The 22,618-nt window shown below is 43.4% G+C and overlaps 1 protein-coding gene across 1 annotated transcript in view; it reads right to left on the minus strand.

Moving 5' to 3' along the window:
- LOC144692183 (calcium-activated chloride channel regulator 1-like) overlaps positions 1–21,932 on the minus strand; it is a 31,122-nt gene extending 9,190 nt beyond the window's left edge. The window contains exons 1-12 of the mRNA XM_078560727.1: positions 21,771–21,932; positions 21,430–21,573; positions 19,440–19,587; positions 16,699–16,807; positions 14,549–14,714; positions 13,213–13,434; positions 12,580–12,804; positions 12,310–12,487; positions 6,145–6,251; positions 5,829–6,050; positions 4,528–4,789; positions 285–443 (exon numbers count right to left, since the gene is read on the minus strand). Coding sequence (XP_078416853.1) covers positions 285–443; positions 4,528–4,789; positions 5,829–6,050; positions 6,145–6,251; positions 12,310–12,487; positions 12,580–12,804; positions 13,213–13,434; positions 14,549–14,714; positions 16,699–16,807; positions 19,440–19,587; positions 21,430–21,573; positions 21,771–21,932 — 2,104 coding nt within the window. The remainder of the gene's footprint in view (positions 1–284; positions 444–4,527; positions 4,790–5,828; positions 6,051–6,144; positions 6,252–12,309; positions 12,488–12,579; positions 12,805–13,212; positions 13,435–14,548; positions 14,715–16,698; positions 16,808–19,439; positions 19,588–21,429; positions 21,574–21,770) is intronic.
- Positions 21,933–22,618: the final 686 nt, after the last annotated feature.

Raw genomic sequence — 22,618 nt, forward strand, 5'->3', positions numbered from 1 at the left:
GCAGGGGTGACAGGAGTGGTCAGGAAGCAGACCACCCTCCGCGATCGAGCCGGAAGGCGATTTCACGCTGATGGGCCAATTAAGGCCGCCCCAGCGTGAAACGCGAGCAGCAGCGCTCAGTGCTGCCTGTGTGGGCGCGGGGGAGAGAGAGTGGGATGAGCTGCAGATAGGAAATCCATCAGATAGCATTCAGTTCATAGCGCGAACTCATAGATCATCCTGGTATAACATCATACGCAAATGTTGTGGTATCTCTACATACGCTTCTGTCAAGTATTTGTTACCATTTTCGATGAATCCTGGTATGTACAAGGAAGGCTTTCCCGCCATTTTTACAGTTGCTGCTTTTCCCTGCACGTGTACTTTAAGGCTGTATCTTCCATGCCCATTAAAGTTTTGGAAATATTTAGTGTAAATGCCATCATTCTTGACAATATCTGCACCTAAAGGCAAAAAAAGGGTAAATATCTGTACACTGAGAGGGGCATGGAATAGTAACGCTGTACAGAAGGTTTGCACTTGTTAATTCTCACAAAATGGAAATTCGTACACTCATCATTCACTGATCACAAGTGCAAAGTAAAAATGTCATGGCCAAGACCAAATTCCAAACCTTAAATCTCATTCCTGGCACTATGAATGGATATATCCATGATGCATTGGCCCTGATGTCAATATGGAGGCAGCAGTCGAGCTGGCTTCTGATGATGGGAGTTGCTGGGGGGGGGTGGGGGGGGTTGGTGGGGTGGGGTGGTGGGGAGGTGGGGCGTAGCGGGTGATCAAATTGCAAGGGGAAACACGGTAGTCAACTCAGTGGGTCAGAATCTGCGATCTGCTCTCAATTGTACTGATAGATTTTGACTTCTCCATCTCCGAGCTACGCAGTGAGTGTGATGTGCACCCAAATGATGTAATCTCAGTTGTATTTAAGGACAGAATGTATAGATGGGAATTGGAGGTGTTCAGCATGGATGAGGCACGTTATAGGAAGGGCAACACCCAGGTTTGATGGTGCTTCACTGGAATTTCTCCTGGATAGACTCAAAAGCATGATGGGAATATGTTTCCCTGGTAACGGGAGGAAGGAGTCTGCTGCTCTCACCAAGAAGATGTGGCTGAGGAGGTGCGTAGCAGAAGTGTTGTGCCCAGGCCATGCATGCAATATAGGAAAAAGTTTAATGACCTTATCAGGTCAGGACAAGGAAGCGCATTTGTTGATTCAACTGCATCCTGCCATTTAAACCCCTGATTTTTGTCTCATGAAGCATTCTCCATCACTTCACTCCTCCCAACCACTAAACTTTCAGCCTTTAACACTTCCCCAATTATCCATCCACCATTATAACACACCCCAATCCTTATCCAACATGATGCATGTGTCTCATAGTCACCCTCACCAAGCAAACTGCATTCATCAGGTGAATCCCTGACCTTCACTCGCTGACAGCTCTGTCTGTTTGCCCCTTGTAGGAAAAAGAAAGCACAAGATGCAAGGAAAAGGCTCAGGACTGGAGGTGGGCTCCACAAGTAGTCCAGCTACTAATATGGAGGTGGACACCCTTGGAGGTAAGCGGCACATTGACATTCATCCCAGTTGGAGACAGGGGAGACAGGAAACTCAGGTGACAGAATTACAAGTATCTCTGTCACACATATGATGAATGTATATCATCAATGACTGAACAATGATTATGGTGATAGCCAAGATTATGACTTACTTTTTGCAAGCACAGCCCAAGCTCCGTCAACACTTGTTGCCTGACCAGAATAGGAAACAGATGTGAAATGTTGAGCACCTTCACCCATCTGAAAGGATCATTTCTTCTTTTTATGGGAAATGGGCGACGCCAGCAAGGTCAGTATTTGTTGCCCTTCCCTACATGCCCTTGCTAGGGTCATTTCAGAGGGCAGTTAAAAGTCAACTATATTGCTGTAGGTCTGGAGTCATATATTGGCTGGAACAGGTAGGAAGGCAGATTTCCTTCCCTAAAGGACATCCATGAGCCAGATGGTCTTTATGACAATGGTTTCATGGTCACCATTACTGAGGCCAGATTTACTCACTAAGGCTCCTTCAACAGCACCTTCCAAACCCACGATCACCACCATCTAGAAGGATAAGGGCAGCAGATACATGGGGACATCACCACCTGGGAGTTCCCCTCCGAGCCACTCACCACCCTGATTTGGAAATATATCGCCGTTCTTTCACTGTCACTGAGTCAAAATCCTGGAACTCTCTCCCTAACAACACTGTGGGTGTACCTACACCACATGGATTGCAGCGGTTCAGAAGGCAGCTCACCACCACCTTCTAAGGGCAATTAGAGATGGGAATAAATGCCAGCCTAGCCAGCGACGCCCGCATTTCTTGAATGATTTTTTTTTAAATTCCAAATTCGGTAATGGAACTCAAATTCTGCCAGCTGCCTTGGTGGGATTTGAACCCATGTCCGTAGAGCATTAGCCTAAGCCTCTAGACTACTAGTCCAGTGGTGATGTGGTAGAGAATTCCACAGGTTGACCACCCTCTGAATGAAGAAATGTTTCCTCATCTCAGTCGTAAATGGCTTTCCCTGTATCCTGAGACTGTGGCCCCTGGTTCTAGACTCCCCAACCAGGGGGAACATCCTCCCTGCATCCAGCCTGTCTAGCCCTGTTAGAATTTTATATGTTTCAATCAGATCCCCTCTCATTCTTCTAAACTCTAGTGAATACAAACCCAGTCAAACCAATCTCTCTTCATACGACAGTCCTGCCATCCCTGGTATCAGCCTAGTGAACCTTTGCTGCACTCCCTCTATGACAAGTATATCCTTTCTTAAGTAGGGAGACCAAAACTGCACGCAATACTCCAGGTGTGGTCTCACCAAGGCCCTGTATAACTGTAGTAAGACATCCTTACTTATGAACTCAAATCCTTTTGCAATGAAGGCCAACATACCATTTGCCTTCCTAATTGCTTGCTGCACCTGTCTATTTACTATTAATGACTGGTGTACAAGGACACCCAGATCCCTTTGTACATCCATATTTCCCAAAATATCACCATTTAAGTAATACTCTGCCTTTCTGATTTTCACACCGAAGCGTATAACTTCACATTTATCCACGTTATATTGCATCTGCCATGTGTTTGCCCACACAGACAACTTGGCTAAATCACCCTGAAGCTTCCTTGCATCCTCCTCATAACTCACAACCCCACCCAGTTTTGTGTCATCAGCAAACTTGGAAATATTGCACTTGGTTCCCTCATCCAAGTCATTTATATATTTCGTGAATAGCTGGGGCCCAAGCACTGATCCCTGCGGTACACCATTAGTCACTGCCTGCCACCCGGAAAAAGACCCATTTTTTCCCACTCTCTGTTTCCAGCCTGGCATCTAATTCTCAGTCCATGCCAGTATATTACCCCCAATCCCATGTGCTTTAATTTTGCCTGCTAGCCTCTTACATGGGACCTTATCAAAAGCCTTCTTGAAATCCAAGTACACCACATCCACTGGTTCTCCATTATCTATACTAGTTACATTCTCAAAAAACTACAGTAGATTAGTTAAGCATGATTTCCCTTTCATAAACCTATGCTGACTTTGTCTAATCCCGTTAATGCTTTCGAGGTGTTCTGTTACCATATCTTTTATAATAAACTCTAGCATTTTCCCTATTACTGATGTTAGGCTAACTGGTCTGTAATTCTCTGTTTTTCTCTCCCTCCTTTTTTAAATAGTGGGGTTACATTTGCCACCCTCCAATCTGTAGGAGCTGCTCCAGAGTCCATAGAATTTTGGAAGATAACCACCAATGCATCCAATATTTCCAGGGCCACTTCCTTTAGTACTCTGGGGTTTAGATTATCAGGCCCTGGAGATTTTTCAGCCTTTAACCCCATTCATTTCTCTAGCACCATTTTTTTATTAATACTGATTTTTTTTCAATTCCTCCCTCTCACTGGACCCTTGGTTCCCTAACGTTTCTGGGAAATTATTTGTGCCCTCTTTTGCGAAGGCAGAACCAAAATATATACCAGCACCGCCACCACCCACTAAGATCAGAGGCTATCTGTGCCAAGCCTGAATCAGGGAGCTTGCTGCAACATTACAACAACAATTTTTTCCCCCCCCGAGCTTCAGTTCTGAGTTGGTGCCAATTCCATCAGTTATTCAAGCGATATATCTGGTCAGAGTAAACCAACTTCGGCTGATGCTATACCAGGTCCTGACTGAGAGCTGGGGCACTGGAATTTCTAATGTACAGGGAGTCATCAGCCCTTAAATCCTGCTTCACTGCTTATGTTGATGCATTGGTAGAGTTAGGGGGAGGCTCGAGCACCCTCACAAGGCCATCTTATTAGATTGGCAGTGAAAAGTATTTTAAAAAATGTCAAAGCTAACCCAAGTCATTTCTATATTTTCTTTCGAATATCTTTTATGGAAAGGAAGCTAAAATTGGATATGTCCACATTTCAGGCACTTACAACACAAATATATGTTCTATTTCACAGGGTCACATTGTATATCCTACCTAGGCCATCATCAGAAAGGTTCTGTTCAACTGGAGGACCAGCGGGACGTTCAATTATAGCTGTCACTGTCACAAACAGGACAGGTGAAAATCCTTGACTGACTTCTGCATAGATTATCATCGGGCTAGTTGAATCTTTTCTGTTGATATACGCATTGACGGTGATGGGGGGAACTTTCTCATCTGCTGCTCGGGATGTTACTGTGATAGCTATAGCCTGTTTGGTTCCAGGGTTCAGGATACTATACTTCCAAGGTCCTGTCTGGGAAACAAATATTCATTGTCAATTGTAGGACAGATAGGAGCTCCCTCCATGACTTGTTCAAGAAAGTCACAAAGGTGATTGCTGGTCAGTGGTGACTGAGCTGATCTCAGCCGAGGCTCTACATTTGGCCTCAGTGCCGTTTGTTGGGAGGAGAGGAGGAATGGCGAGGAGACCTACTCCTGATTGCTATCCAGTCAACACCATTAGAAGTTGTTCTGAATGAAAGTCAGTGAATTCAGGATTGGACTTAATTGGGGCGTCTCCCATGCTTGAAGCCCCAACGCTGTCATTCAGATTGAATGAATGTTTCCTGGTGCCCAGCATTCTCACCAATTGCACTGGAAGCTGTACCATTCAGAAGTCTTAAATTTTACACCGTGAGAATAGCCAGGAACAGAAACCATTAGCAGCTGTGGGAACCTCAGGCACCAGGAATTGAGAATTGTAGCAGATTGGAGAGAGTCTGAGCCCCCGGGAAACCAAAAAGTGACATCAGAGTGACATTGGAATCAGCACAGAGGGAGGAGTAGCAAAACCTGACGCTTTCAAGTAAGTATATAGGTTAAAAGTATCAGTGGCTTGTGATCAGACTGAACCAAACTGGAGGGAAAAAAGATATCACTAAGTGGGCACAGGTCAAGGATTCACATGGGTGAGCATGCTTGTAAACTGTTCTTTGAATCAAAATTAAACAGTCACGGAGGACTAGATCAAGCAATTAGTGTCAAAACTGAAGCCAATTTGATAATTGATCAGATATTTAGAACAGGCCAAATGGTCTCCTTCTGTGCTGTAACCACTCTATGATTCCATTCTATGATTCATTGGCTTCATTCCATTTGTAACATGTATTCAACTGACCAATGACCGACAACACATGAAAGACTTGTTATATGGATTGGGATCTTGTCTGAATGGAGGGTGGATAGCAGTAAGTAGTTTGCACTGAGACAATACTACCATGAAAAAAACGGTTTCATTGATAAGAAATAGACTGCAAAGCATAAAGGATTGAAGGATATATTTTGATCCATACCTGGGCAACGCCGTTAATCTTAAGACGGGCTGTATGTACAGTTTTATCTATCCCAAAGTCACCACTGTCGTACACCTTTCCACTGGGGTCATGTACAAACACGTCTGGTGTCTGCGCCTCCCATGTAACCACGAAAAATGTGTTGTTCCCAACAGTTTTATCGATAAAAACTGTACTATTCAACCAACTGTGATCATCAACCCTTCTTCCAGAACTTTCAAGCTGGGATGAAACAGTTAGAATTATTGTATTTTACCTTAAAGCACTTGATTAGCACAAGAATGATTGGAAAGTTATTATCTGAGGGTAATCCAACCTGAATTGCTTGTTTGCTAATGTCACCATTTCCTGATACCAATCCAGTGAAGGAATCAATTAATCCATTTGTACCCATGTCATCGGTGGCTGCAAACTGTAAACCCCCTAAAGAATGAGAAGGAAATGTATATCATAAACACCAAAAAAAACCCATGGCCTATATTAATTAAGAACTTAATTAAGGAATAGGCATCCAGGATTTCTGCAATGTGACAGAATCTGCCCAGTGAAAGACCATTGGGAATAAGCTATTAAATATTTTAGCCCTGATTTTAATACTGCCCATCCAGTGGTAGCAATATGCCTAGGGTCTGGATACATTCCCGCTACCCATAATCTTAACAGGACAACTGGGGATTTAAGTCCAGAACTGCTCACACATATAGGGACCTATGACTAGTCAACACTTTGAGCCCCGATTCCACCATTCAATGCGATCATGAATGATCTGAATCCCAATCCAATCCCTAATAAAGATCTATTGATTTGCTTCTTAAAGTTATGAATTGAGCTAGCATCTTATGCTTTTTACGAGATAACTTGGTACACAGTGAGAAGTGTGGAGGGGTAGGGGCGGGTATAAGAGCAGAACCAAAAGCGAGAGCATAGTGAGAATGGTGGGTGCAATTAAAGAGCACAAGGGGTGGGTGGGGGCAGAGTCAACCAACAATGCACAAAAGAAAAATCAACGTGTGATGTCACAGGAAAGCAGCGAAGTGATTAGTTGGTGAGTATTTTCTCTTTTTCTTTCTCTAATCTTGGGCAAAAGAGCTGAGAGATTGGAAAACTTCAACTGGGGCAAGCATAACAGTAGGTGAATTAAAAATAGTATTAATATAGAGCAGGTCTAGAAGCAAATTAATAGTTTAAGCAAGGTGCTAATTGTTGTGTTTCCAAGTCTACTTCACACAAATTCGCCAATCTCACACACAGGACTTGAAAACTATATGTAGGTTTGCTTTATTTGAAGATACATAAGATCCATATAAGATCCTGAGGGGACTTGACAGGGTGGGTGTGGAAAGGATGTTTTCTCTTGTGGGAGAATCTAGAGCTAGGGGCCACCATTTAAAATTAAGGGATCACCCATTTAAAACAGAGATGAGGAAAAAGTTTTTCTCTCAGAGGTTTGTGGGATTTTAGAATTCTCTTCCTCAAAAGGTGGTTGAGGCAGACTTTGAATATCTTTAAGGCAGAAGTAGTTGGATTCTTGATAAGCAAGGACGTGAAAGGTTATCAGGGGTGGGCAGGATAGTGAAGTTGAGGTTAAAATTACATCAGTCATGATCTTATTGAATGGCGGAGCAGGCACGAGGGGCCAAGTGGCCTACTCCTGCTCCTAATTCATATGTTTGTATTGTAAGGAACATATATTTTTATTTCTGTTGAACTGTGAATTAGAATTACAATGTCTGCAGTTAAAGGATGTCCACTGGAACAGGATGAGAGATATATACAATGTTGCAGTCCCGGAACAGAGTGTGCCATGAAAGTCAGGATGGTGCCGGAAAGGAGTCCTGGACAAAGGCAGCTGCCTGACAACAGCATTTTAATTGACTCCTGACCAGGTGACCAAGGTTTTGTGTGAGGGCAGAGCTGAATAGCTCCTAGCCTGAAAGGAACAAGACCTAAAACCTCTTTCTCCTGTGTGTGGAAGATTCCAGTAATTCCACAATAAGCTAGCTGTTTTCTTCTTCTCATATTTCTATAACCTGCTCTTTCTCTGAAAACCCCTGTCAAAAGGCAAAGGGGAAAATCACTGTTAGAGACATTGAAAAGCAAGCTCTCAACCACTGAACTAAATACTGAAAGTGCTGGAAGACCACCTCTTGTCATCGACAAGAACTGAAAGGAATTTGGAAGACATTGAGCAAAATCAACCCAACTCCGAAATTGGTGCTATTGAACTGTTTTATCTCACTCTTAAAATCCATGTTTTGTTTGAGTTAACTAAGGAGAGCCAGCAACAGATTTGTAAAAGTCAGATCATGCTTGACTAATTTAATTTTTTTAATGAAATAACAGAGATAATACTTGAAGGGATAATAATATATATTGTCTAAATGGATTTTCAGAAAACATTTGACAAAGAACCAATTAAAAGGCTGGTAAGCAAAATCATGATTCATGGAATAGGTCGGTAGGTGTAAACCTGGAAGAAACGTTGACTTAAGGACAGAAAACAGTAAGTCTTGGTAAATGGTTATTTTTCGGACTGGAGCATGGTAGACAGTAGTGTTCCCCAAGGATAGAACCACTGCTTTTTTGATATGTATAAATCACTCAGATATGGAATACAGAGTGAAATTTCATAATTTGCCAATGATACCAAGCTTGGAAGGTTGGCAGACAGTGAGGATAATACAAATTGACTGCAATAGGACAGAGATAGGCTAGCAGAGTGGGCAGACAAGTGGCAGAATGAATTGAATACAGAGAATTGTGAGATAATGCATTTTGGCAGAAGGGATAGGAATAAGCAATATTAATGGCACAGTTCTAAAGAAGGTGCAGGGGCAGAGGGAGCTGGGGGTTCATCGGCATAGACCTTTGAAAGTGACAGGACATATTTAGAGCACAGTTAGAAAAGCATATGGGATCTTAGGCTTCATAAATACAGGCAGTGAGTACAAAAGCAAGAAAGCTATGCTGAACCTTTACAAAGTTCTGGTTAGGCCACAAGTAGAGGTGTCAGCCATTGGCTCAGTGGACAACAGACTGGCTGCTGATTCTGGGAGTGGTTCAAATTTCACTCAAGAATGTTGAGCACACAATCAGAGAACAGGTTTGAAAAATCAATACTGGCGCCACCTTGGAAAGAGACAAGTTTACCTTGATGGTAAAAAATGCCATTCCCTTTCACACACAGATATATGTGAGTCTAGTTCTGATCCCCACACTTTAGGATGTGATGGCCTTTGAGAGGGTGCAGAGGAGATTTACCAGAATAGTTCCCAGGAATGGGGTATCTCAGCTGCAAGGTTAGGTTGAAGAAGCCAGGATTGTTCTCCTTGGGGCAGAGGAGATTGACTGGTGGTTTAATTGAGGTGCACAAGATTATGACAGGTTTGGATAAGATAGACAAAGAAAATCTTTTCCCATTAGCTGATGGTACAAGGACTAGAGAGCACAAATTTAAAGGCAAGAGATGCAGGGGGGAATGTGAGGAAGAACTTCCAACGCAGCGCTAATGACCTGGAATTCACTGCCCACCAGAGATGATCAATGATTTCAAAAGGAAATTGGATGGACATTTGAGGAAAATTAATTTTCCGGGCTATGGAGATAGGGCAGGGAAAATCTGACTGGCAGGATAGCTCAGAGAGCTGAGGCCTCCTCCTGTGCCAAAAATGACTTTATGATTTCTACCATCCTTCACGTGAAGAAGTGTTTCCTAGCTTTTCTACTTGGCTCTGATTTTAAGCTTATTCCCTTGTCCCAGGCCTACCCAACAGCGGAAAGAAGTTCTCTCTATTCACTCTAATGATTGGTTTCAAAGTCTCACAAAACTTCAATCAAATCACCACTTAACCTTCCATATTCCTGGGAATACAAAGATAGTTTAAGTAATCTCTCCTCATAATAAGACCCTTGGAGAGATTCTGGTGAATGTACACTGCAATCCTTCCAAGGTCAGCCTATACATTCCAATGTGCAGTGCCCAGAACAGTACCCCTGATCTGGTTTTACAATAACTGTAAAGCTTTCTTCCCTTTAGATGATATAGCTCTCTGATTTTGAAGGCAAACATTGCATTAGCCTTTCTGATTGTATTTTATACCTGACTGCTACATTTTAGTGACCTGTGTACATGGACCCTCAAACCTCTTTGGACTTCTACTGTTCCTAGCTTTTCAACATCGAAAGATACCCGATCTATTTTTTTTTTGTCTAAAATCGAAGACCTCACACTTATCTGTGTTAAAATCGACCACAGATTTTTCCCACTTACTTATGCTCTCAGTGTCTCTTTATAATTTTATGTTGCTGTCTACATTATATGCAAGGAGCACAATAAGGAGTAGTTGTTGCAAAAGAGACACGTCAAAGCTTTTTGTCTTACACTTATCAGGACACTTCGTAAGAATGCCAATACAAGGGGAAAACAGCAATTTATACTGTATGTGAAGAGTGCTGATTGGTTGGCAAGAACTCTCTTTACATACAGTATAAATTGTTGTTTTCCCCTTATATTGGCATTCTTACAAACTGTCCTGATGAGTGCAAGACAAAAAGCTACAGCATGTCTCTCTTTTCAGCAATACTCAAGTTCTGTACTACCAAACAACTATTAATAAGGAGTAAGTTGGCTATGAAACAGAAGACAGAGGATAGGGTTTAAAGGTAGTTACGCAGACTGGCAAAGGTGAGAAATGGTGTTCCCCAGGAAGTAGTGCTAGGACCACTGTTATTCACGATTTACATAAATTATTTGGACTCAGAAATTGGGAGTGCACTTTCGAAATTGGCAGACAACACCAAATTGGGGGTATAATTAATACAGAGCAAGACTGTCACAGAATACAGGAAAACATTAATAAACCTGCAGAATGAACATGTTATTGGTAAATAAACTTCCATATAAATAATTCTGATGTAATACATTTTGGCAGGGAGAATAAAGAGGCCAGATATTCCCTGCTGTCTAAATGAGATTGAGGAACAGAGGAGGAATAAGAATACAGATCGCTAAGGGAAGAATCTTCCCCCTGTTCGGTGGGGGGGGGGGGGGGGGTGGGTGGAGTGCAGGAGCAGGCGCGGGCAGGCGTGCCTCCGATCAGCGCCCCCAATCGGGGGAGCGCTGCCATTTTAAGTGGGCGGGCCAACTAAGGCCCGCCCAGCATGATGTCCGCCAGGAAGCGCTATGCGCTCCCTGTATGGGTGGGAGTGGATTTCCTCAGCCGAGAGTGCGCATGCGTGTGAAAGAGCGCACTGATTTCCCTCAGGCTAAGCGCAGCCTCAGGGAGATCGGCTCAGAATTAAAACTTTCAAGGTAATGTTGAAAAAATTCCCTGACATGTCCCCTCATGAAACCTCATCCCGCCTGTGGATGAGTTTTCATGCTTTTTCTGAAGCCCGCCAGGGCTCCCGGCCTGCCTGCCAACCTTAAGGTTGGACGAGCAGGTCCATTAATTGGGAGTTCAACCCGATGTCATCCCGCGTCATTTTACGTGTCGGTGAGCGGGCCCTGCCCTCCACTTGCCGACCTGAAAATCCTGCCCTAAAGGTAGCAGCACAGATTAATAAAGCCATGAAAGGACAAAGGACTGGAATTCATCTCTGACTGGAATAGAATTAGTTACCAGAGAAGTTATGTTAAACTTGTATAGAGCCTTGGTCAGACCACATGGATACTGTGAACGTTTCTGGCCTCCATTAAAAAGATATAGGCTGGGATTTTCCGATTCCACCCATGGCGGGAATGATCGTGGGTGGGACCGGAAAATTTGATGGACCAGCCAAAGGTCCATTGGCTTCACATGGGAATTTCCAGTCCCAGGGCAGGTGGGACCGGAAAATCTTGGCCATAGATGCGCTGGAGAAGGAGCAAAAAATAATTACCAAAATGATGTCAGAACGGAGAGGTTACACCTGCCAGGAAAGATTGGACAGGCGATGGCTCTTTCCTCCATAAAAGAGAAGACTTGAGGGGGTGACATGATGGGGGTCTTTAAGATTACGAAGGAGTTTTAATAAAGGATTTATTTTCGGTTCAGTAAAGGATCCACTTGATGGGGAGACCAGAAGTGAGGACCAGAAACATAAGATAGCCCCCATTAAATCCCACAAAATTTCAGGAGAAAACTCTTTACCAAGAGAGTGGTGAAAATGTGGAAACTCACTACAACATCTTGCGTTGCTTATGATGAATTTAAAAATGCACTGGCTGCGATTTCTTTCTTGCTAGCTGTGTTTGTGGCTAAAACTGGGCAGTACCAGGACCAAAAGCAGGAAAACAGCCCCACTAACTTCCCATCGACATCTACCCAGTAATTGAAGTGCAATCCCGGGAACTCCTTTGTCCGCTAATTGTAGTTGAGCTGCTGGGCGATTTATTTCAAACCTCTTAATGCTTCCACCACAATGAAAGGGGGAAGAACTTGCAACAAAGAGGTGAATTGTTGTCATGTTGGTCACCCGAGGCATAATGAGTGCTTGTTACCTGTCATCTTTGAAAGCTGTTCCAGTTCTACGGCTGCACTTGGTCCTAACGCTATAGTGTGGATAACTGAACCACTTTGTTCCACCTCTTTGAAGCATCTGCTTATTCCACTGTCCTCCCCGTCAGTCAGTAAAACGATTTCATCGCCGTCTGTAGCACCGTCATCACCACGAAGCACCTATAAAGCAATAAATTATTGTCAATGTGGGGAAAACATAATGACTAAAAATAATGTGTTATTAAAAGTTCCCTCAGGTTTTCAGAACTTACCCGAAACCCAGACTGAACGCCAGCACAGATATTTGTTCCTCCATTAGCTGATGTAGGTAGCAGTCGGACAAGCTGATCCCTCACATCCTCATCATCAATCACTTTCAAACCTGTCTGAATACTTGCAGCACTGTTAAAAGTGACAACTCCAACTTGTGACTGTACTTCAATGATCTGCAGTAAGAATATCTCGGCTGCTTGCCGGAGCCTGTTAATACGATTCTCCTATTCGACAAAAAGAAAACAATGATTTGGTTTAGTTATACATTTAATCAAACAAATAATATTTGTAAAAATTAATTTAATGTTAGGGTTGTTAAAGCTGACTGCTTCACCCTGGATGGTTTCGAGAGACTTCTTCATTGTTACTCCAGCTCCACTTAGGCAAGTGGAGAACATCCCATCGCTCTCCTGGGGCTTTGGTGGGACCATAAAATACCGCTGGCATAGACTTCTGCACCTAAATTTGTGTCTTGTAGATGGTGGAGACGATTTGGGAGTCAGGAGGTGAGCCAGTGTTCATCATACACCAGCTCCTGACCTCCTCTAGCTTGCTGTCTGAAACCACACCACAGCTCGGACTTGGGTCCAAACCAACATTTTCTGTGAAATAAACTTAACGAAAGGCCTTACCGAGCTCATGCTTCCCGATGTATCAAGGACTAAGCAGAGCACACGGTCTTTGGCCTGTAGGAGTGTAAATGTCGGTATCACTGGACCAGTGTGGGGTGGGCGATTGCTTCTGAAATCCTCTGACTCTTTGATCACGTCCCAGGTGCTCCTGTGATCGCACATTTTGTTCTGCATGTTTGGTGCTTCAGGGTTGTGAGTCTCATCATCACAGAATTCAACCACCTGGATATTTTTTTAAAAGATGCCATGGGTTAAAGGCGCTTTGAGGAAAACAGCTCTGACTAAAAACACTAAGCAAAAACATACAAATCAACAATAACAACAGAAAATGCTGGAAATACTCAGCAGGTCTGACAACATCTGTGCAAACAGTCGGCTTGGTGAAGGCACTCCCACAATGCTGTTAGGGAAAGGATTCCAGGATTTTGACCCAGTGTAGATGAAGGAATGCCGGTATATTTCAAGTCCAGGTTTGGAGGAGGACTTGGAAGTGGTGATGTTCCCATGCGCCAAGTGTCCTTGTCCTAACTAATAAACGTCACATGTTTGAGAGGTTCTGATGTAAAAGCCTTTGCAAGTTGCTGCAGTACACCCTGGAGCGAGTATATATTTCAGCCCAGTGGTGGGGGGAGTGAATGTCTAAGGTGATGGATAGGCTGCCAGTCAAGCAGGCTGCTTGTCCTGGATAGCATTACATTTCTGGAGTGTTGTTGTGGCTTCTCCTCTACAAGTGGAGAGTACTCCATCACAGTCCTGACTTCTGCCTTGTAGATGATGGATGGTCTTTGGTCAATTGGGATTGGGTTGGGGGTGTGGGGCAGGAGATGAGCCAATCACTGCAGAATTGCCAACCCCTGACCTGCTTTTGTAACCACAGTATTTATAGGGCTGGTGCAGTTAAGTCTCTGGTTAATGGAAATCCCCAGAATGTTGAAGATGGGGATTCAGCAATGGTAATAGCATTGCATATCAAGGGTGATGGTTAGACTCTCTCTTGTTGGAGATGGTCATTGCTTTGCATGTGTGTGGTGCTGTTTTCCACTTATCAGCTCAAGCCTGATTGTTGTCCATGCCTTGCTGCATGCAGGGATGGCCTGCTTTGTTGTTTGAAGGGTTACGAATTGAACTGAAAACTATGTAATCAACAGCAAACAACCCATAGATGAAAGGAAGGTCATTGATGAAGCAACTGAAGATAACGCGGCCAAGGAGGCTGCCCTGAGGATGTCCTGCAGCAATGGCCCAGGGCTAATTGATAAGTTGTGTAAAAGTTGAGTTGCAAAATCGGAAGAGTTAATGATATTTGGGAAAAGCACCTTCTCACAACTCCACTTACACTTGGCAGCCCCTGTAGGTACATTATTGAAGAGGATGAGCTCTGATCCTTCTCTGGAAAGAATTTACAATCACCAATTGGCAGCCCTGTGTTGAAATCATTGTCGCACAGAAAACAGTTGCTGCCTGGGCATTCAACAATCTTTCCTGTTATTTCTTTTGAACATCTGAAAGTCAAAATAATATTAAAAATGTATTTGATTCTGAGTAGCATTGCTATTAAAAGAGATTGCTTAATGAGTTTGGACATGTTTATTTAGACAAGACCAAAGAGCTTATCCTTGAGGCTTATTTTCACCATTTATTGGTCATATTGCCTCCTGCTCCTGCTCCGAACTCTGTTCCAAAGAGTTGAACGCCTCAGCACAAGAACACAAGAAGTAGGAGCAGGAATAAACCATATGGCCCATCGAACCTGCTCCACTATTTAGTATGGTTATGGCTGATCTTGTGCTTTAACTTCACCTTCCTGCCCACTCCCCATATCCCTTGATTCCCTGAGAGACCAAAGATCTGTCTATGCCAGCCTTTGAAGGATGGAGCATCCACAACCCTCTGGAGTAGAGAATTCCAAAGATTTACAACTCTCTGAGTGAAGTCATTTCTCCTCATGTCAGTCCTAAATGATTGGCCCCTTATCATGAGACTGTTCCCCTTGTTTTAGAGTTCCCAACCAGCGGAAAAAATCTCTCAGCATCTATCCTACCAAGCCCCTTCAGAATCTTTTATGTTTCAATTATATCACCTCTCGTTCTTCTAAACTCCAGAGAATATAGGCCTAATTTACTCAGCTTCTCAAATGCAAGTAAATTCTTCCTTAAATATGGAGACCAAGACTGCACTAGCTAGGAAGAATTTCACTACCTTTGTTAGCAGTTGTTGCCAGGGTCATTGGTTTATGTAACACAACCATCGTATTTTTCATATTATTGTGGGATACTTTAAAGCAGGCTTATGTTTGTGCACGTGTATGGGTCTGTGTTTTTGGCTAATTTAATTAAACTAGAGATGATTAGACTGCAAGCTTTAAATTATCGAAGGAGTGAGGTATAAAACAGACATTTGAAATGGAGATGAGTAAAGCTAGGGTGAGGTCTCAGCAGAGACAGTGTGAATGAAATTTGCATTTTTAGATAAGTGAGAAAGGTGTTTGATTTTCAAAGGGACATGATAAGATTTTTACAACTGACAAAGATAAGTAAGGCAGAGTGATTAGGTTTACTTTTTCCCAAAAGTGCTGGCTATAATGATAACATGAAAAATTGTTATATTTTTGGAGAAGTAACTTCTAAAGGCAAGGGGAAACAATAGGATTTGCAGATCAAAACGGGAGAAATATATTAAAAGAAGAATGGAAGACTGTGTGAGCTGTGGCCGTGTGAGATCTTGGAGGGCGTACCCTGTGAAACAGACTTAGGGAAAAAGCTTCTAGCCACCCTGAAGACGTTTGCTGTTCCAGTAGCCAAAGTTCTGCTTAAAGCCTTTGGAAGTCCCTTGTCCAGTGGCTGCTTGTGGTAGTATTGCTGGATTTCTTTATAAATTCAAAATCTATTTTGGACTATTGCCTTAAACGGAATGTGCAGTGGGGAGTCTGCTTAAGTAGAAATTTTGGGAACTGCTATAAACTGTGTAACTGTAATCTTGTGTTTAAGTTTTTTCTTCTTTTGTAAATTAATGCTTTAATTTAATCTTTAAAATCTCTAAAGGTGGCAGTGGACTCATTACTTCTGGCTTCATTGCACAAGCCCTTTTCATAATAAATACAAATTGCAAAATCGTTGTGAAAGCGTGGCCAAGTTTCCCTCGCGGATTTGGTCAGCCTGGCAAATACCACCTGCCATGTCATAATATTTAAAAATTGCTAGGCTCCATTTTTTGGGGCATGGGGATTGTGACTTGTGACCTGCCTGCACCAGTTCTGTTGGAGGTGGGCAGCATGCAAATTTGGTGTTCCTACAATTACCGTAATTGTAGCTTTGGGCCAAATGGGTTCCACGCTGCAGGCTGCTTCTGCACTCAGCAGGGAGCCCAGCAGCATGTGCTGAGAGCATGTGGTGCAGCCAGTCTGCTCTTGTAATTGTAATCTTAACTAGAAATCTCAAAAAGCTTTCCTTTTCACTGAAAAGCATCATTCGACTAGAATTGTCCTACCTTGTCGCTTCAGGAATCCTATTGTCCGATATATAAAAAGGCTCTAGATCATTGTATTCTTCAAACACTCCCCACTGAAGTTGGGCCCACTCATGAACAAATACTCTACCTGTGAAAACAAGGTATGTGTACTGTGTAAGATTGTGAAACCGAATGTTTTCACTTTCTGTGAGACCTAAATGTTATTGATGATTCAGAAAATATAAACTGAGCCATGATTCTCTCATGCATGTTAAATGCACTCAGTGTCAAAATAAAAAAATATTCAATGGCCCCCGGTTTGTGGTGGTAATGGTTTCTGCAGAAATGTCTCGGAGTATGGCACAGAATTGGTGTGTCAAAGAATTTAGCTGCAAACTTTAGCTCTGTACCTTCCTGATGGGAAAGGAACTTAAAAACAAATTGTTTGATTTGACCAAAGTTGCACACACTACTCCAAATGCGGTCTCACCAAAACCTGTACAATTCTAGCAATGCTTCTTTATTCCTGTACTCCAATCCCCGTGCAACAAAGGCCCACATAACATTGGCCTTTCTAATTGTTTGCTGTACCTGTATGTTAACCTTCAGCGTTCCTTGTACGAGGACACCCAAGTCTCTTTGAACATCAACACTTACAATTTTCCCACCTTTTAAAACATATTCAGCTCTTCTATACTTTTGGCCAGAATGAATAACTTCACACTCCCCTACATTATAATCCATCTGCCATCTTGTTGCCTCACTGAACCTGTTCTATATCTCCTTGCGGCCTCTCTGTGTCCTCCCCACAAAAAAGGATAGAAAATGGGATAACATTACAGATCAATGAATAAAAATAAAACAAGTGGGTAAAAAATAGAATTGAATGTAGGAGAAAGGGGATGAAAATAAGAGGGTGAGGGTGCAGGAGAGAGTTCGTGGTCTGAAGTTGTTGAACTCAGTGTTAAGTCCGGAAGGCTGTAAGGTGGCTAATTGGAAGATGAGGTGCTGTTCCTCCAGTTTTCATTGGGATTCACTGGAACATTGCAGCAGGCCAAGGATGGACATGTGGGCATGAGAGCAGGATGGAGTGTTGAAATGGTAAGCGACTGGAAAGTCTGGGTCATGCTTGCAGACAGGCCGGAGGTGTTCCACGAAGCAGTCACCCAGTCTGAGCTTGATCTCCCCGATGTAGAGGAGACCACATTGGGAGCAACGAATGCAGTAGACCAAATTGAAGGAAGTACTTGTGAAGCACTGCTTCACCTGAAAGGAATGTTTGGACCCTTGGACGGTGAGGAGGGAGGAGGCAAAGGGGCAGGTGTTGCACCTTCTGCAATTGCAAGGCACCGTGGGAAGGGGATAAGGTGTTGGGGGTGATGGAGGACTGGACCAGGGTGTCCCAGAGGGAAGGGTCTGTATGGAATGCTGATGGGGGGAGTGAGGGGAAGATGTGCTTGGTAGTGGCATCATGCTGGAGTTGGCGAAAATGGCAGAGGATGATCCTTTGAATGCGGAGGCTGGTGGGGTGATAAGTGAGGACAAGGGGGACCCTAACATGGTTTTGGGAGGGAGGGGAAGGTGTGAGGGCAGAGGCGCGGGAGATGGGCCGGACACGGCTGAGGGCCCTGTCAACCACAGTGGGGGGGAAACCTCGGTTAAGGAAGAAGGGAGTCATGCCAGAAGTGCCATTTTGGAAAGTGGCATCATCAGAACAGATGCGGCGGAGTCGAAGGAACTGAGAGAATGGGATGGAGTCCTTACAGGGAGCAGGGCGTGAGGAGCTGTAGTCGAGGTAGCTGTGGGAGTTGGTGGGCTTGTAATAAATATAGGTGGACAGTCTATCACCAGAAATGGAGACAGAGGGATCAAGGAAGGGAAGGGGAAGTGTCAGTGATGGACCATGTGAAGGTGCTAGAGGGGTGGAAATTGGAAGCAAAATTGATAAATGTTTCCAGGTCCAGACGAGAGCATGAAGCAGCACCGAAACAGTCATCGATGTGCCAGAGAAAGATTTGTGGGAGGAGGCCTGAGTAGGACTGGAATAAGGAATGTTCCACATACCCCATAAAGAGACAGGCATAACTGGGGCCCATGCGGGTACCCAAAGCCACACCTTTTATTTGGAGGAAGTGAGACAAGTTTAGGGAGAAATTGTTCAGTGAGAGAACAAGTTCAGCCAGACGGGGGAGGGTGGTGGTGGATGGGGATTGTTCGAGCCTCTTTTCAAGGAAGGAGTGGAGAGCCCTCAGACCATCCTGGTGGAGGATGGAGGTGTAGAAGGATTGGACATCCATGGTGAGAATGAGAACTAATGAGAAGAGTTTAGTGAAATTAGGTTAATATTCTCTGGATTATAAAATGGTGGAGGGTGATTTCATTGAAGTCTTTAGGAATTTGAAAGGGATTGATAGGTAGATAGAAACATTTTTCATTGGTGGGGGAGTTTAGAACAAGGGGATAATCTTAAAATTAGACCCTGTCCATTCAGGAAAGAATTCTGATAACACTTCTTCAAACACAATTTGGTAGAAGTATGGAACTCCCTCACACAAAAAGTACAGGCAAAAATAATAATTTTAAATCTAAAATTGATAGATTTTCACTGGCCAAGTGTATTAGGAGATAAGAAGCCAAGACAGGTAAAGGAATTTAGGATACTGAAGTGCAAAGATCATATTGAATGGCAGTACAGACTCGAAGGGCTGAATGGCCAACTCCTTTCCTATGTAATTCAGTGTTGATGTGCATGCTACAAGTGTGTTAACTTAGTTATTTACCTTTTGAGGCAAAAACTGGAATCAGACTGTTTAGTATAAAATTTGGGGTCAAGTGAATATACCGCCCCTTCTCACCACATCCACCATACTGCAGAGTGTACGGGTCATCTCCATATTTAAGGTATGGTTCAGCAATGATCACTTTAGCCTAGGAAAAGACAAATGGATATTTCCATGTGAGAATCACTGCTGCAGGACGCACACACACACTCACACACACACACACGCGCACGCAGATACACACACACACACATGGGGTTGAATTTTTGTGGGGATTTTCCCAATCTGTTGCCATAACTTTGGCCTGTGTTATCCAAGTGCAAACATTCCAATTAATGATAGCTGTGTTATTTATAACATAAATAAAACAGTCAGCAACTATCACATTAAAGTGCCTTGTGTACTTAAAGCTGGCTGGACATTAATCATAGTCTGAGAACTTTGGCCCATGGTGCCTGGTGGCCTGGAACAGTCACGTGTTAATCTAGATCCTCTGGGTCCCTCCTTCCCTGCCTGACTCTGACTCTCCCCCACCAGTGGTGTCAGATTCCACCTTCTTAATATTTTTGGACAGGCTCACCCCCTCCTATCATACTACTGGAGGCAAGCATCCTATTGACCAATGTCCCTGGGATTCAGTAGCTCATTTTCCATTGCTTTTTTCCTCCATTTTGCCTGATGCCAGATACCTATTCCCCAGATCTCTGATATCCCCTCTATTCTAAGATTCTGTGACAACCCCCCATCCGATGCTCCTAGACTTTGCTCCAATGCTTCCTTATGTCATAAGCTCCATTCTCAATTCTCAACACAGCACACACCCCAGTACTACCGGAACTGAGTCGCCTTGCTTCTTAGTGCAGGTTCCCAGAAAATCCTTTCTGCAATATGATCAGATCCTTGTGCCTCCCCCAGTCAGTGCCACCAGTGCCGGTCACCTGCCTTTCCGCAGTATTGCCATCACCTGGAACTGCCTCCCATTCCCACGGCTGCCAAATGCCGTATACCTTCCTCCACCATTACTGCCATACGGTAAGAATCACAACCTAATATTCCATCATCCAATGATACCAAACTGCAGATTTACCCTGTACAGTCCTGGCAGACCCCAGAACTAGCTCCCTTAAACTAGCTTGTGAAGCCCAACCATCACCGTATATACTCCAGGATCCCATAACCAAGTCTCCAGTGCTGGTGAACCTGTGTATGTTAGGCTTTCTAATTGGTAAAAGAAAAAAATCTCACACGCAGGTAAAGGAACATTTAATAATATTCAAACTCACTGTCCTCATCATAAAATGGAACTCGAGCAACCTAAAGCACCGGAACAAATTCGCAAATGTGATGTAAGAAAAATGGAACTTGTTACAAACGTACGAACTAGGAGCAGGAGTTAGCCATTGGGCCCCTCGAGCCTGCTCCACCTTTCAATAAGATCATGGCAGATCTGATTGTGGCCTCAACGCCACTACCCTGCCTGCCCCTGATACCCTTTAACTCCCGTGTTAGTCAAGAATCTTTCTACCTCTGCCTTATGTATTTTCAGTGACCCTGCCTCTACCACTCTCTGGGGAAGAAAGTTCCGCAGACTAACAACCCTCTAAGAGAAAGATTTTCTCCTCATCTCTGCCTTAAATGGGAGACCCTTTATTTATGAACTGTGTCCCTAGTTCTGGTCTCTGACACAAGTGATTGACAATTTAATGGATCATTGCAAAAATTCCCTCTTTTCTTGTTAAATAGGGTATTCCCTAACTCGCTGTGAGAGAGTTACCTTTAGAATAGCATGCACATTGAAGAAAGTCTTTAGAAAGTGTCAGATTCCACTGAGTTCCTCGGAACTGCACCCATTCTGCCAGTGAAACTTTGGCAGAAGATTGGTGGAAAAACCCCACTACCAAGTGTGAACAGGGTTTTTCAGAAGAAGTCCTAGCAGCTGAACGGGAGCAGGCTCGAAGTGATTTGTCAATCTTTGCCGCTTGGTTCTTACCTTCTCATAGGATTCGGTCGTCCTTCTGTGAACCGAGCTGGAACTAACTGGCCATGTCTGGGGCAGCAGGATTTTTACATCAGAAAAATAAACTTGTTGTTTGGTAGCTCGGTGAAGGTACGAGGAGGCTTCAGTCATTACTTCCTGTGAAGCGAACACAAGTTTAAAATCAATTTTCATTAATCGAATGGTGGGAGGAAAGAAGACGTAACATATTCCTTTAACTCTCCCTCCTCTCACCAAATCCCAAATTCTAAACAATAAAATACAACGTGAAGAACACACATTGAAACAAGGTAAAGGCTATTGGTTCTCTTTGGACAGCACATGAAAAACCTCACCTGGATATTTTTAATAATCTTGTCGTTATATTGGATTCCAGGGTGAATAGCAATAAGTAGGTCTCTATATCCATTATTCTCCAACTTTAGTCCGGAACTGTTTATAATATAAGCACACAGAACATAGCTGAGCACTAATTCAAAGGTTGTTTGGAACCTCATCATTGCACTCAAGCTTTGGTCTGCTCAAGAATGTTTCCTGCATGTTAAATAACATATTGATAGAGCCACCCACATCCTGAATATGAATTGAAAAGAATTATTGGAGGGCTGTGCTTGTAGAAAAGAGTGTGAAATTACACCAGAAGGTTAAAATGCTCAGGATCCGCAAAGCTTAACATGACCATGAGTTGGATTAGGGATAAAAGTAAACTACCAGATCTAACAGAAGACATAAGCCCCTCCACACATTAAATCCATTAAAGATCACGTAGTCCCTTACTTTGAGGGACAAGTTGAGTGAAGTTTGAAGTTAACTTGATTTATGGCTTCATTTCCATTAGAATCAAAGTTTTGCTCACCAAGGTTTATACAACCCAGCCAAAGTGATGACCAGAAGGACATCCCGTAAAACTTTTCACCTTCATATACTCTGCACTTCAACAATGCATTGAATAACAATGTGGAAAAGTGTTCCATAGTTAGGTGATTCCAGACCACATAGCAATTAAATGCCCTCTGAAATGGCCCTGATCATGGAGCACAAGCGAGCTGCCCTCAGCCAGACAGGAGTCAGACATTCTCAGGGGCTATGTGAAGATCTAGGGAGTCTCTTCACTGCATGTCATCATCCCCCTGCGATCGAGCAACTATTAGGGCCTCCACTGCATCTCCATTGTCACAGAGGG

The sequence above is a fragment of the Cetorhinus maximus genome, chromosome 17, assembly GCF_964194155.1.
Source record: "Cetorhinus maximus chromosome 17, sCetMax3.hap1.1, whole genome shotgun sequence".
Taxonomy (NCBI): domain Eukaryota; kingdom Metazoa; phylum Chordata; class Chondrichthyes; order Lamniformes; family Cetorhinidae; genus Cetorhinus; species Cetorhinus maximus.